This window comes from Scyliorhinus canicula, chromosome 21, assembly GCF_902713615.1.
Source record: "Scyliorhinus canicula chromosome 21, sScyCan1.1, whole genome shotgun sequence".
Classification (NCBI taxonomy): Eukaryota; Metazoa; Chordata; class Chondrichthyes; order Carcharhiniformes; family Scyliorhinidae; genus Scyliorhinus; species Scyliorhinus canicula.
The window spans coordinates 45,770,959-45,787,350 of NC_052166.1; the positions used below are offsets into that span (position 1 = coordinate 45,770,959).

At 43.1% G+C, this 16,392-nt stretch overlaps 1 protein-coding gene across 1 annotated transcript in view; it reads left to right on the top strand.

Annotated features, from left to right (window-relative positions):
* The window catches only part of adgrd2 (adhesion G protein-coupled receptor D2), a 221,947-nt gene that overhangs the window by 103,991 nt on the left and 101,564 nt on the right, over positions 1-16,392 (top strand). Inside the window, exon 19 of the mRNA XM_038781796.1 lies at positions 16,011-16,131. Within this exon, the coding sequence (XP_038637724.1) occupies positions 16,011-16,131 (121 nt within the window). The remainder of the gene's footprint in view (positions 1-16,010; positions 16,132-16,392) is intronic.

A 16,392-nucleotide genomic window follows, 5' to 3' on the forward strand; every position in this document is an offset into this window, starting at 1 on the left:
GATGGCCCTTTGTCAAATCACACGTCACATACTTACTTGCCTAAGACGCTCCAACATTCCACCCACAGTTATTGTCATTTTTCTGCCGGTTGACCATCACACCTGCCTTGGTTATTTATCATAATAATTAAGGGAAAATGCCAAATTATGTCCAGAAACTTTAACTAAGACCTGTGAGATTTATTTTATTGGGCATACAAGTCAAAGATGATTGAGAATGAAAAGTCAGTCACTGGCTGAACTCGCTGATGGGCGATACTCAGAAACAATAGAACCTCATCCTGCTTCCAGACAAACATAAAACATACAGAAACTAATTTGGCATCTCTGGTAGAGACAATGGGAGATCATGAAAGATGAGTAGCAAAAGTTACTAACAAAATGGTAAAGGAGAGTTGATGGAAGTAGTATATTTGGACTTCCAGATGTATTTGGATAAAGTCCCCCACAGGAGGTTGATTAACAAAATAAAAACAGGTGGGTTAGGAGACAACAGACTGTCATGGATTGAAGATCAGCTAACAGGCAAAAAACAGAGTAGGTATCAATGGCCCATTCTCGCGTTGGCAGGCTGTGGACGTGGGCGACCCCAAGGATCAGTACTTGCACCCCAGCTGTTCACAGTATATATCAATGATTTGGATGTGGGGACCAAACGTGATATTTCCTAATTTGTGGATGATACAAAGCTACAAAGCTCGGCAGCAGTGTGTGATGTGAGGAAGATGTAAAGCTATATATGTGATGCACTTTGTGCAGGGCAGGTTACAAGTATCATCTTGCCTGAAGGATTTGGACAGACTTAGTGAGAGGACAAGGAAATGGAAGATGGAATATAATATGGAATAATTTGACGTAATCCATGTTGGCAGAAGGAACAGATGTGCATGGAGTCACATTTAAAGGCATCAAGACGGCATTAACAGACCACAGTGATCGGATCGCTTCTCTAGAAGCCAATGTTACTTCGTGATCGAATGTAACAAATCACTTGAAGGCTAAACTGAGTGACTTGGAAAATAGGCCCAGAAGGCAGAACATTTAAATTGCGCACCTTACTGTTTCAATATGGCGGTATTGAGGTGCAGAGTTGGAGATTTAGTGTTAGTTTGCTGACGGTGTTTGTGGGTTCTTCTTTGTCGAGTCATCTCGGTGGCCACCTTTGGTGAATTTCTTTACTTTGCCTTTTCAGTGTCCCTTTTTTGGTTCTTTTCTTTGCGAAGGCTGACTCCGGATTAAGGACTGGTGGGAGACCTCCAATTTGTTTGCTTACCTGGAATGTTCAGGGTCTGAATGGCCCAGTAAAATGGTTGAGGTAATTTGCCCATCTTAAGAGCCCAAACTCCGATGTTGTCTTCTTGCAGGAGACCCACTTGTGTGTCAAGAACCAGACCAGGTTACGCAAGATTTGGGTCCGGCAGGTTTTTCACTCCAGGTTTAATGGCATGGCCAGTTACACAGAAATTTTAATTAATGAGAGAGTTCAATTCTCCTCCTCTCGGATTATAGCTGACCCTAATGGTCGTTATGTTATTGTTTGTGGCTCCCTGGTGAACACTCCAGCAATCATGATTAATGTCTATGCCTCTAACTCGGATGAACAAACTTTATCTTTTTTAAAAATAAATTTAGAGTACCCAATTCTTTTATTTCCCCAATTAAGGGGTAATTTAACGTGGCCAATCCACCTACCCTGCACATCTTTTTGGGTTGTGGGGCTGAGACCCACGCAGACACTGGGAGACTGTGCAAACTTCACGCGACAGTGGGCCGGGATCGAACCCGGGACCTCAGCGCCATGAAGCAGCAGTGCTAGCCACTGCACCCCCATGCTGCCCTTCGAATGTTATCAATTCTCTTTTAAACTTTCTCCCCAATCTTGACTCGCCGGAACTGTGTTTTGGACCCTAAATTAGACCATTCAAACCTACATCGCTTGTCCCATCCGGGATGGTCAGGGCTTTGTCCTCTCTTTATGGTACAGATTGGGGGCCTGGGGTAGGGGGGTGGGGGTGGTACAGATTGGGGGCTCGGGGTAGGGGGGCGGTGGGGGATCCGCGTTGGCAGGGGTGGATCCATGGCCCTTTCTGCACCAGAACAACAAAGACATTTTTTTTATTTTTTTCTCACATGTCCGTCATGTGTATTCCTGGATTAACTTTTTTATTTTTGATAGGGCTCTCCTCCCTTTGGTGGTTGTGGCTGAGTACTCAGCAATCTTGTTTCCGCCCCTCTCCAGGTCAACGCAGATTTTAGATCTTATTACTGCGACCTGTACAAGTCAGAACCCCCTGCGGATAAGGCGATCATGGCCAACTTTTGTTGAAATGGTCAAGAGTGTGAATTTGATTCCCCATGACGCTCGGACAAGATTTGAAAATGTATTGGCTGATGCAACCTGGCAAGGCCCTGGGTGCCGATGGATTCTTGGTAGAGTTTTACATGAAAATTCTCAGATCAGCTCATATCCTTAATATTGGTCATGTTTAATGACTCACTGTCTTGGGATTCATTGCCTCCGACCTTCACTCAAGCCTCAATCTCTTTGCTCCTTAAGGGGGAATGAGGACCCAGCCAAGTGTGGTTCATACCGATCCATCTCACTTCTAAACACTGACGTTAAGCTGCTGGATAAGGTCCTGGCCCCCTGGCTAGAGCCTTGCTTCCCAGGTATAATTTCGGAGGATCAAACAGGCTTTGTGAGGGGCCAACAATTATCGGCCAATATTCATCGCCTTTTAAACGTTATTCTTTCCCCCTCCCCAGCAATAGAGCTTGAAGTTATAGTATCTTTCAGCACTGTAAAAGTGTTTGATAGGGTGGAATGGGATTATCTATTCGAGATTCTCGGGAGATTTGGATTTGGCCATAGATTTGCCTCCTGGATTCATCTGTTGTATAATGCCCATACTACCAGCATTCGCACAAATGCTCTACACTCAGATTATTTCCCTTGGGTAGGGGCACTAAACAGGGCTGCCCTCTTTCCCCACTTCTGTTTGCCTTACCAATAGAACTTCTTTCTGTAGCGTTAAAGGCCTCTGATCAATGGAGGGGTATTTGACGGGATGAGGTGGTGCATCGTGTATCGTGTTATGCAGGTGACCTACTTCTATATATTTCTGACTGACTCCCTCCATAATGTCATGGGAATGTCCCTTTAAGAAAGGTTTTCATCTTATCACATGGCTTCAGTGATGTCATTGTGTGGGTGGAGCTGAGCTGTGGCTCTGTGAGCTGTTTTTGGTTTCGGCAGAGAACAGAAGTGTTTTTGCCTGTCTCTCTCTATTTTCAATTTAAATATCTGTTCCAGTAAAAAAAAACATTGATTATAGGTACCTGCCATTTTGGTAACTAAAGATATAGTTTGCTTTCAGAAAGGTTTTAACCTGCTGGTGAGACAGGGTCAGAATCATAGGGAAAGCCAGTCTTATTCAAGTGAGAATGCAGAGTGCTGGGCCACGCTCTTGAACAGGGGTTTTGGTTTATGGGATTTTGTTTTTGAATTGGAACAGTTAAGGGGGTGTTTATTAAGTGTTATGTACATAGATTACTGTAGCTGTGGGGTGTCTTTATGTTTGTAATTGATAAAAATTCTTGCGTGTTTATATGCATGTTAACTCAGTTTTTAGAATAAAGCTTACTTTGATTAAAGTGTCTGGGAAGACTGTTGAATCACACCACACGTGAAGGCTCTTGTGCTCATCCTAGCCAAATTCAACGAAAAGTTATAGGTCAGGTGAATTCCATAATACACTTTGGAATTTTTAAAACCCGGCCCTTAACAATGGATAGCATAATGAAGATACATTTGGGTGCTTCTCTGGTTAGAAATTGAACTTGGGTAACAGCGAGTGTTTTCTGGTGAACACCCCCCCCCCCCCCCCCCCCCCCCCTTTGACAGCACTTCAGCTTTTTTCACTGTCTTCTTTAGCCCCTGTTTTTAATAATCACCTCTGTAATAATAAAGGGTTAACAATTTCATGTTAATACTTCTCACCACCAGTTGGGAATAAAGTGCAATCATATAAACATCATGTGACTTCTGGGAGAAAGTGTTGAGGCGTGAGAGAGATTAGTTGCATAGCATCGTATAGTTTAGTTTAGTATCCTTTTACCTAGGAACTTGCTTAAATCTTATTTAAGTAGTGTAAATAAATCACCTTGTTTATTTACTTAGCTTGATGTTCTTTGTTCAACACTACGTACTCAAGACATTGTGACAAAGTAGAGAACGTCACAACCACTTCTTACATTCTGGTTTGATCCTTTCATTTAAATCTTGGAAAGCAAAGGGACTTGAGTATTTTAGGGACCTGGAGATTTGCCAGTTTTACAGAGCTGGCTGGCCAATTTCAGTTGCCCAATTCTAGTCTCTTACGTTATTTTCAAATTTGTGACTTTTCCCGTAAAGTTTTTCCTTCCTTTCTTTTGGCCCCGCCCTCCTCCTTGCTGAAGAAGGTTTTATTCTTGGCTCAACCTGGCGAAGGATCTATTTCAGACTTATGTAGCTATATTCTTTTGTCAGATCCCGCCTCATTGGATAGGGCGAGGGTAGGAACATAGGAATTAGGAGCAGAAGTAGGCAATTCAGCCCTTCGAGCCTGCTCTGCTATTCAATCAGATCACGGCTGATCTCTTCCTGGTCTCAAAGCTAACTCCCTACCTGTTCCCCATCTCCCTTAAACCCATTTTTTAAAATTAGAAGTATATCTGTGTCCCTCTTGAAACCATTTAATGATTCAGACTCCATCACGCTATGGGGCAGCGAGTTCTACAGATTCACCACCCTCTGAGACGTCGTACCTCCTCATCTCAGTTTTAAATCTAGCGCCTCTCAACCTATGTGAAAAAAAATGAAAATGAAAAACGCTTATTGTCACGAATAGGCTTCAATGAAGTTACTGTGAAAAGCCCCTAGTCGCCACATTCCAGCGCCTGTCCGGGGAGGCTGGTAGGGGAATTGAACCGTGCTGCTGGCCTGCTTTAAAAGCCAGCGATTTAGCCCAGTGAGTTAAACCAGCCCCTATTGAAATGAAAATCGCTTATTGTCACAAGTAGGCTTCAAATGAAGTTACTGTGAAAAGCCCCTAGTCACCACATTCTGGCGCCTGTTCGGGAAGGCTGTTATGGGAATCGAACCATGCTGCTGGCCTGCTTGGTCTGCTTTTAAAGCCAGCGATTTAGCCCTGTGCTAAACAGCCCCTATATCTGTGACCTCTTGTTCTAGATTGCCCCACAAGGGGGAACATTTGGTTTACATTTATTTCATCAATCCCTTTCAGTATTTTATATATTTTGTGAGGGCCACAAAGAATCCAGCACAAGTTTGTAGATTCAAACAGAAAATAACTTTATTTACAACTATATATACATAGCAGCAGTAGTACCCCACTGCTTCCTACTCCAGCCAGTACCACACTGGCCAGCTCTATTTATACAGGTATAACTGCTAATGATTTCCCTGTTCCCCTCATTGGGGGAGTTCATACTTCCCAAGAGTCATGGGATAACCAGTATTTCCCAGCCAGTAGGATTCAATATACTTCGATCAGATCCCCTCTCATCCTTTTGAACTCCAGCAAGTATAAGCCCAAAATCTCTCCTCATACATCAACCCCTTCATCCCCAGAATCAATCCGGTGAGTCACCTTGTAAATGTGCCCAATGCCACTTCATCCTGCCTCTAATCAAGCAGACCAAAAGTAGACAAAATACTCCAGATGTGGTCTCACCAACACCCTATCCAATTGCAACAATACGTCTCTACTTTTATGCTCCTGTCCTTTTGCAATTAATGCGAACATTCTATTTGTCTTTCTTATTACATTTTGCACCTGTGTTAATGTTGAATTCATGAACAAAATCACCCAGATCCCTTTGCCAGAAGCATTTTGAATCTACTTTCCATTTAGATAATAATTTGCTTGACTATTTTTCAGCCAAAATAGATAACCTCACACTCATCCACATTAAACTCCATCTGCCAAATTTTGGTCCAATCTCCTAGCCTATCTATATCCGTCTGTAAAATCTGTATCTCCTCTTTATTGCCTGCTTTCCCACCTATTTTAGTATCATCCACAAATGTTGCTATGTTACACTCTGTCCCTGCTTGCAGATAATTAATAAAGAATTCTTTGGGTGGTCCTAGAGCAGTGTCCATTGGTAGCCATATTTGGAGGTCTCAGACTCACCATCATTTCACTCTGGAGTCAGGGCGGATGTTGTCACCTTTGCCGCGCTGGTAGCCCAGAGGTGGATATTGCTTAGCTGGAGGTCTCCCATCCCACCCAGTGCTTCTGCCTGCCTGGGTTAATGACACTCCTGCACTTAAAAAAAAAAATACCATTAGGGGGTTGTTGGGAAGTTCCACTTTAGATGGCAACTATTTATTTCCTTTTTTAAGGATCTGTCGGCTGTTAGGGGGTTTAGTTATAGTGTTTAGGTTTTAGTTTGTGTTTTTAATTGAGGATTTATTTGTACCTTTTTGACATTGTACCCGTAAATCTTTGTTGTTGAATGTCCGTAATATTGTTAGTGTTATTATATAAAATTTCAAATAAATATACTTTTTTTAAAAATCCAAGAGGTTTGTCAAACTGGATTTTCCTTGCACAAATCCATGTTGACTCTGCTTGATCATATCATTATTTTCCAAGTCACATCCTTTGTAGTAGATTAGAACATTTTCACTATTCTTGATGTCAAACGAATAGATCTGTAGTTCTGATTTTTTTTCTCTCTCCTTCCCTTCTTAAATAGTAGAGATACGTTTGCTACTTTCCAGTCTGCAGGAACCTTTCCAGAACAATAGAATTTTGAAAGATAATCGCCAACACATCCACTATCCTTCAATACTCTGGGATGTAGCTCATCAGGCCCAGAGGATTTACCAACCATCAATCCCATTATTTGTAGGAGTTCATTAATATTAATTTCTTTTAAATTTCTTATTTTCACAAGCTATGTAGTTCCCTTGCATTTTGGGAGATTTTCTGTATCTTCCTCTGTGAACATAGACATAAAGTCATTGCTTAGTTTCTCTATCATTTCCTTATTCTCCATCATAAATTATTATTTAAAAAAAAAAAATTTCCAATGTTTTTTTCCAATTAAGGGACAATTTAGTGTGGAAAATCCGCCGAAGCTGCACATCGTTGGGTTGTGGGGGGTGAAACCCACGCGCACATGGGTTCAGACAATGTGCAAACTACACAGGTATAGTGACCCAGGGCCGGGGTTCAAACCCGGGTCCTCAGCGCCACTGTCCCAGTGCTAACCACTGTACCACATGCCATCCAATCCTAAATTATACTGCCTTTCTTCTGCAGCTGGTGACACTTGTTGTAGACATGCTTGTCCAGGGCACATGGTGTGTTCATGGCTTCCCACGTTTCACAGAGTGCACATTCCATTTAGCTGAGCTGCTCTGTCATGCTTTAGAACATAGAACATAGAACAGTACAGCACAGAACAGGCCCTTCGGCCCTCGATGTTGTGCCGAGCAATGATCACCCTACTCAAACCCACGTATCCACCCCATACCCGTAACCCAACAAGCCCCCCTTAACCTTACATTTTAGGACACTACGGGCAATTTAGCATGGCCAATCCACCTAACCCGCACATCTTTGGACTGTGGGAGGAAACCAGAGCACCCGGAGGAAACCCACGCACACACGCGGAGGACGTGCAGACTCCGCACAGACAGTGACCCAGTTTAGTGTTTTTATTTTTACGAACTAATTATTATAAGTAGAACAATTTATCAGTTACCCCCCCAAGTAGCTTCTTCCTCTGTACCAAAGTAAGAATCAATTATCGGAGACTGAGAAAGTTAGAAAAAGAAAATAGCATCTCCTTTCCCTCTTCACCAAAAGAGCATCTCCTTTCCCTATTCACCAAACTCCCTGGGCGCGATTCTCCGCAAATGCGGCGAATCGTAAAGGCTGCCGTGAAACTGGCCGTGTTTCACGGCAGCCTCCGCGCCCCCTCCCGGGACCCGATTCTCCCCCCCAGGCGGGGCTAGCAGTGGGGCCCCGTGAAGCACGGCATCGCGGCCTTAGCGACCGTCACTAAGTCCGCGCGGCAAGCGTCAGCCGCGCATGCGCGGGTTGGACGGCTCCAACCCGCGCATGCGCGGGGCCGTCATCTCCCTCGGCCGCCCCGCGGACTGATTCTGAGAAAGACGCACTGCCCGCGATTGGTGGGCACCGATCGCAGGCCCATGCCCCCCTTGGCACGGTTGTGGGGGGGGGGGGGGAATAGCGGGAGGGCATGAAAAACGTCGGGGGCGCCCTCCCGCTATTCTCCGACCCGTCGTGGGCAGCGGAGAATCGCGCCCCCAGCTTCTCATTCTGGGAAGTCACATTCCATGCAACTTGCACTAAGGGCCCTGTATTTGTACAAACTGAGACTCAGATGAATCAGTGCTGCTACAAACTAGATTAAGCTGGTCACCTAATTAACTAAGTACAGCTGCTCACAAATAGAGAGCTTGTTATGGCTGGTGAAATTTCAACTTAACTTAAATGATCATGTTTAGTTAAAGGCCAAATGCAAACAAAACTAGAGGAAGATTCCCTCACTCACCAACCACCCAGCTGCCTGCTCTGTGAGGCAAAATTGAACAAATAAAGTGCACAGGGATCAGTTAATCTCAATTATTAGAGGAGCTGAATTCATGGTTGTTAAGCTTGCTGATGACACCAAGATAGATGAGAAAATAAACTATGAAGAGGACAGAAGTCTGCAAAGGGATGTAGTTAGGTTAAATGAGTGGGAATAACTTTGGCAGATGAAATATAATGAGGGGAAATGTGAACTTGTTCACTTTGACACAAAGAAATTTTTAAAAAATCAGCGTATATACATGAGATGAGAGACTGTGGAACTCTGAGTTACAGAGGGATCTGAGTGTCCTGGTACACAAATAGCAAAAGATTAGTGTGCAGGTACAGCAAGTGTTAGGAAAGCAAATGGAATGTTCTCATTTATTGCAAGGGAAATGGAATATAAAAGTAGGGACGTTTAGCCACGGTTGTACAGGACATTAGTGAGACTACATCTGAGTGCTGTTAGGTTTTGGCCTCATTATTTATGAAAGACTACTATTGCATTAGAAGCAGTTCAGAGAAGGTTCTCTTAACTGATTCCTGGGATGAAGGGGTTATCTTATGAGGAAAGATTGGACAGATTGTGACTGTTTCCATTGGAAATAAGAAGGAGAGACAATCTTATTGAAGCATACAAGATCCTGACAGGGCAGGGTGGATGCTGAAAATATGTTTTCTCTTGCAACAGAGACTAGAACTTGGGGACATAGTTTAAAAATGAAGTGCCTCCCATTTAAAAATGAAGTCCTCCCATTTTAGATGGAGGTCATGAAAATTATTTTCCTCTAAAAGGCAATGCGTCTATGCAATTCTCTTTCCCAGAGAGTGGTGGAGGCAGTGCTGTTAAATATTTTTAAGGTAGAGTCACATAGATTCTTGATTGATAAGGGAGTCAAAGGATATAAGAGGTGGGCAGGAAAGAGGAGTTGAGGCCACAGTCAGATCAACCATGATCATATCAAATGGCAGAGCAGATTCAAGAGGTCAAACAGCCTACTTCTGTTCCTGATGCATAAGTAGGTATGTTTACTTGTAACTCAGTACATATGTTAAGCTCCGATGGTAACACTATAATAAGAACTAGAAAATAAGTCTTGGCTTCTTTGCCTCACATGCATATCATGTTCAACAATCACTTTTCCAATATGCCGTCTATCAGACAATAAGTGTGGTCTATTAAACAATTAAAGCACAAATTCTAACATAAGCACTGGGAATCATTAACTCTTTGCTAACAGATCCCCCCTAAATAACTATAACACAAATTTATATATTTTCTTTTCTACAATAAATACGCCTTATTCCTCCTTATATTAAAAAAGTAGTTATACAATGCTCACATTGCCTTCCTAATAGGAATGTTGAAATGAAAATGGCTTATTGTCACAAGTCGGCTTCAAATGAAGTTACTGTGAAAAGCCCCTAGTCACCATATTCCGGCGCCTGTTCGGGGAGCTGGTACGGGAATTGAACCGTGCTGCTGGCTTGCCTTCAAAGCCAGCGATTTAGCCCTGTGCTAAACCAGCCCCTCTTTAACAATTTCTAATAACGTCTTCAGTCTAGCCCCTTTTTCTATCAGCCAGTCAGTCAGATAATTGGCAACTGCCATCAACCCATTTGACCCTGTCAATCTCACAGTTTTCTAGCATCTGTTTTAGGTTGCTATGTCAATTTGTAGTCTCTTTTCATTGACATTCATTGTGGTGTGGATATTCTCCTACAAGGGTGTATTTTTTTTTAGAACAGTACAGCACAGAACTTCGGCCCTCGATGTTGTGCCGAGCAATGATCACCCCACTCAAACTCACGTATCCACCCTATACCCGTAACCCAACAACTCCCCCTTAACCTTACTTTTTAGGACACTACGGGCAATTTAGCATGGCCAATCCACCTAACCCGCACCTGGGCAGCACGGTAGCGTGGTGGTTAGCATAAATGCTTCACAGCTCCAGGGTCCCAGGTTCGATTCCCGGCTGGGTCACTGTCTGTGTGGAGTCTGCACGTCCTCCCCGTCTGTGCGTGGGTTTCCTCCGGGTGCTCCGGTTTCCTCCCACAGTCCAAAGATGTGCGGGTTAGGTGGATTGGCCATGCTAAATTGCCCATAGTGTCCTAAAAAGTAAGGTTAAGGGGGGGGGGGGCTGTTGGGTAACGGGTATAGGGTGGATACGTGGGTTTGAGTAGGGTGATCATTGCTCGGCACAATATCGAGGGCCGAAGGGCCTGTTCTGTGCTGTACTGTTCTATGTTCTATGTTTGGACTGTGGTAGGAAACCGGAGCACCCGGAGGAAACCCACGCACACACGGGGAGGACATGCAGACTCCGCACAGACAGTGACCCAGCCGGGAACCGAACCTGGGACCCTGGAGCTGTGAAGCATTGATGCTAACCACTATGCTACCGTGCTGCCCGTAATTGTCTATGTGATACTCTTATAGATACTGTTCCTGCATGCCCTGTCCCATTCAAAATGTCATTCTTCATTAAAGCTTACTTGTGACAATAAGTAATTATTATTATTATTATTCAGCTCTTCCTTTTTCGGAAATGGTCCATATTCACCTCCTCTATCGGCTATAAGATTCAAATCATCTTGTGTCACTCTGTTACTAGAGCCATGTAGACTAAAGACAAGTCCTCATCTCTTCTCCCCTACTTCATGAGTTGTAAACAGAGACACAGCTCTATTTCTTACTTGGTTAGAAGTTTATATTTCATTACAAACAAATAACATATTTCTTCCAGATATAAAGAAGCTATGAATAAAGTCACATTCTCTTGTCAACATATTTTAATTCAAGACCCAGAGATCAATTGAAGCAATACATGGTTTGTTTAAACATAGTACCATCCTAAGTTCAGATTGCTTTGAACCATTCCTTAAAACTGATTTTAAAAAGCACATAATTGTATTGTGGCCATTAAAACAGCACATAGCTGCTTCAGCTCAAGGTTCAAAGGACCTCAATTGTAAAACAATAAAACAATTTTGTTTCTTCACAAATAACTCCTTCCTGTTCCCCAGTAACTTGCCTGTTAATTATACAACATAAATTCAAACTGACCTTTTTAAAAGTGGTTAAGGAATACGTTCCAAATATGTTACAGTTTCTAAAAACTAGTAGAATTATCAAGATCTTACACCTTGCACTTTATTTGCTCTGTAGCCTCCTACAGAAACCTGAGAACGATTTGAGTCTCCAACACTGGCCTCTTGTGGAACACAAACCTCTCTTCGCCCCTGCGTTGGTGGCCATGTCCTTGGCAGCTATGCCTTAAGCTCCGAAATTCTCTCTCTGAATATTTTTGTCTCTTAACTTCTCGCTTCTTAAAACATATCTCTTTGATCAATCTTTTAATTTCATCAGCCACTAAAATATCTGCACTTTGGCCCACTTTTTGTCAACTGAACCTATTCTTTGACCAAGCTTTTGGTCGTCTGACCTAATATCTCCTTTTGTGGTTCAGTGTAATTGTGTTTTACAATGCTCCTGTATGGTGCTTTGGGACACTTTTCAACATTAAAGGCACTATATTGGTACGACACCCTGGGCTAATATGCGCTCAATTCCAGCCCCACTTGACCCCGATGTGGAACACAGGTGAAATTAGATTTTCTATTAATACCCTTGGCTTTGGTTGAGTTAAATTGACAACAGTCACTAGGTTTATAACATTTAAATGCAAGTCATCTTTTATTATTAGCAGTTATTGTAAAAAAAAGTAGGCAAAAATTACAACTGGCTATCTACTATCTGATTCACAACCACCCCCCTTTCTAACTCCCCCCTCCCCACTCACTAAATACATACACACACGCAGATAAACAACATAGAGGGGAAAGGGTGGTTGAGAGGTGGGATATGGATCTTTGATTCAGATGGATGTCTTCCAGTTTGTTCCTTTCTTAAAGTTAGGCCTTCAGTTGAGTACTTTATTTTCATTCAGCTTGTAATGATCTTCACTGCAGACTCAATGCAGGCAACCGGCAGCTGAGAGAGGGAGAGGAAACAACTCCTCTTTCTTTGAGGGTCAAATGTGTCTGGCAGGTTCTCTCTGGAAAAACAAACAACCTAGCAGGAATCAATTGTTGACTGTTGTCAGGCAGAACACTGTCCCTGCCCCGCCCACCAGTTAGCCAGTCGATCTGACTTCCTTAAAAACTGGTTCCTGAGATTCATTTGGCCTAACGAGTTTGGCCTCTCCTTTCCAAACATAAAACCTGGGAACATAATGTCCCAGCAGGCTGCTTCAGCTTGGGTCTTCTGCTTAAAGGCAGATTCCGATTATGGGCCAAAAATAATAAATAAATGAAATGGGAACAAAGGAAATGAACAGGAAGTACTCTTCCAATATAAATGCAAGTTGTTCTTATTGCATCAGCTATAGCAGAATCTTAAATTATAACCCACAAAATGCTGCTGGGTAAAATCAGTTAAATCACATTGTTGTAATAATTTACTGATTCTACTGTCTAGAAGAACAAGGGCAGCAGGCACATGGGAACACCGCCACGATCTGTAAGTTTCCCTCCAATCCACTTTCCATCCAGACTTGGAAATATATTGCCGCTCCTTCAGTGTTGCTGGGTCAAACTCCTGGAGCTCCCTCCCTAACAGCACTGTGGATGGACCTACATCACATGGACTGCAGCGGTTCAAGAAGACAGCTCACCCCCAACTTTTCAAGGGCAATTGGGAGTGGGCAAAAATGCTTACCTAGCCAGGGACACCCCTATCAAATGAATGAAGTTTTAAAATATTCTTGAAATGTTTGCGAGTGCAGGTCGCGTATCCGTTATACGAAAACCTCAGGGACGATCATGTTTCAAATAATTTTGGTTTTTGGATACCACATATAAGCCATGGGCAACTTGCATTACAGGGGCTGGTTTAGCTCACTCGGCTAAATCGCTGGCTTTTAAAGCAGACCAAGCAGGCCAGCAGCACGGTTTGATTCCCGTACCAGCCTCCCCGGACAGGCGCCGGAATGTGGCGACTAGGGGCTTTTCACAGTAACTTCATTGAAGCCTACTCGTGACAATAAGCGATTTTCATTTCAATAGCCTAAACCTATGCGAGCTATAATCTAAAGTAATTAAAATGGCTAGAAAAGTAAGATATATCACGGAATCATCATAGAATTTACAGTGCAGACGGAGACCATTCGGCCGACCGAGTCTGCACCGGCTCTTGGAAAGAGCACCCTACCCAAGGTCAACACCTCCACCCTATCCCCATAACCCAGTAACCTCACCCAACACTAAGGGCAATTTTGGACACTAAGGGCAATTTATCATGGCCAATCCACCTAACCTGCACATCTTTGGACTGTGGGAGGAAACCAGAGCACCCGGAGGAAACCCACGCAGACACGGGGAGGATGTGCAGACTCCGCACAGGCAGTGACCCAAGCCGGAATCGAACCTGGGACCCTGGAGCTGTGAAGCAATTGTGTTATCCACAATGCTACCGTGCTGCCCAAATAATAAATACAGAGCAGTAAGTTTCCACCTGTGGCACCACCTGCAATTCTGCTTGTAACAGAGATTTCAGAGTGTCGATTTTCAGACAAACAATTGCTAAAGGTCAGGCAGGTGTGGTCGGCTCAATTGATGTCGTCTTGGGTCAGGAACATCCCACAATAAAGTTTGATGAGGTTCAAAAATAGTGCGATTTTTGGATGTGTTAGCTTTTTGGATTTAAATTTTTTTTTTTTTAATTCAGATTTTTACAAAATATAAATAACAGAAAATATTAACAACTGATAAACCCCCCCCCCCCTCCCAGGCTGCTGCTGCTGCTGGCCTTATTCCCTATCGTTCTGAGCTTTTTGGATTTATAGATTTATAGATAAAGGATGACTACATTTATTTCAACGTGACGCCACTGTTTAAAAAAGGAGGTAGGCAGAAAACAGGAAATTATAGGCCAGTGAGCTTAACTTCGGTAGTAGGGAAGATGCTGGAATCTATCATCAAGGAAGAAATTGCGAGGCATCTGGATAGAAATTGTCCCATTGGGCAGACGCAGCATGGGTTCGTAAAGGGCAGGTCATGCCTAACTAATTTAGTGGAATTTTTTGAGGACATTACCAGTGCAGTAGATAACGGGGAGCCGATGGATGTGGTATATCTGGATTTCCAGAAAGCCTTTGACAAGGTGCCACACAAAAGGTTGCTGCATAAGATAAAGATGCATGGCATTAAGGGTAAAGTAGTAGCATGGATAGAGGATTGGTTAATTAATAGAAAGCAAAGAGTTGGGATAAATGGGTGTTTCTCTGGTTGGCAATCAGTAGCTAGTGGTGTCCCTCAGGGATCCGTGTTGGGCCCACAATTGTTCACAATTTACATAGATGATTTGAGTTGGGGACCAAGGGCAATGTGTCCAAGTTTGCAGATGACACTAAGATGAGTGGTAAAGCGAAAAGTGCAGAGGATACTGGAAGTCTGCAGAGGGATTTGGATAGGTTAAGTGAATGGGCTAGGGTCTGGCAGATGGAATACAATGTTGACAAATGTGAGGTTATCCATTTTGGTAGGAATAACAGCAAACGGGATTATTATTTAAACGATAAAATATTAAAGCATGCCGCTGTTCAGAGAGACTTGGGTGTGCTAGTGCATGAGTCACAGAAGGTTGGTTTACAAGTGCAACAGGTGATTAAGAAGGCAATTGGAATTTTGTCCTTCATTGCTAGAGGGATGGAGTTTAAGACTAGGGAGTTTATGTTGCAATTGTATAAGGTGTTAGTGCGGCCACACCTGGAGTATTGTGTTCAGTTTTGGTCTCCTTACTTGAGAAAGGACGTACTGGCGCTGGAGGGTGTGCAGAGGAGATTCACTAGGTTAATCCCAGAGCTGAAGGGGTTGGATTATGAGGAGAGGTTGAGTAGACTGGGACTGTACTCGTTGGAATTTAGAAGGATGAGGGGGGATCTTTTAGAAACATTTAAAATTATGAAGGGAATAGATAGGATAGATGCGGGCAGGTTGTTTCCACTGGCGGGTGACAGCAGAACTAGGGGACATAGCCTCAAAATAAGGGGAAGTAGATTTAGGACTGAGTTTAGGAGGAACTTCTTCACCCAAAGGGTTGTGAATCTATGGAATTCCTTGCCCAGTGAAGCAGTTGAGGCTCCTTCATTACATGTTTTTAAGGTAAAGATAGATAGTTTTTTGAAGAATAAAGGGATTAAGGGTTATGGTGTTCGGGCCGGAAAGTGGAGCTGAGTCCACAAAAGATCAGCCATGATCTAATTGAATGGCGGAGCAGGCTCGAGGGGCCAGATGGCCTACTCCTGCTCCTAGTTCTTATGTTCTTATGTTAACTTTATTCTGTATATAACGTGTGAAAAGTTTGCTTTGCAATGTTTCCTTTGTTTACAGGGCAGCCATCAAGCCAGTGGTGATCCTTCTGCCAGTGTTGGGTCTGACCTGGTTTTGTGGGGTATTAGTCCACCTCAGTATTGCTCTTGCATATATCTTTGTTGTGCTTAATTCCTTCCAGGTAAGTGTGCACGATATATATATATTCCTTTCATCGAGAAAGATTGAGATTAAGAGATGAAGACATGTTTTATTTTATTTATCTTATCGTAATGGAGAATTGTATCAGGAATCTTTAAATCAATTTCATAGCAAAGTCCTGGTCATTTCTGATTAACTGCCTGGTTTGTTTCGAGTCACTTTGTGCGGAAGTGTGTTATGGATCCCAAATCAGGAAAGAACTTTTACTTATATGACGCCTTTCATACCTCCGTATGTCCAA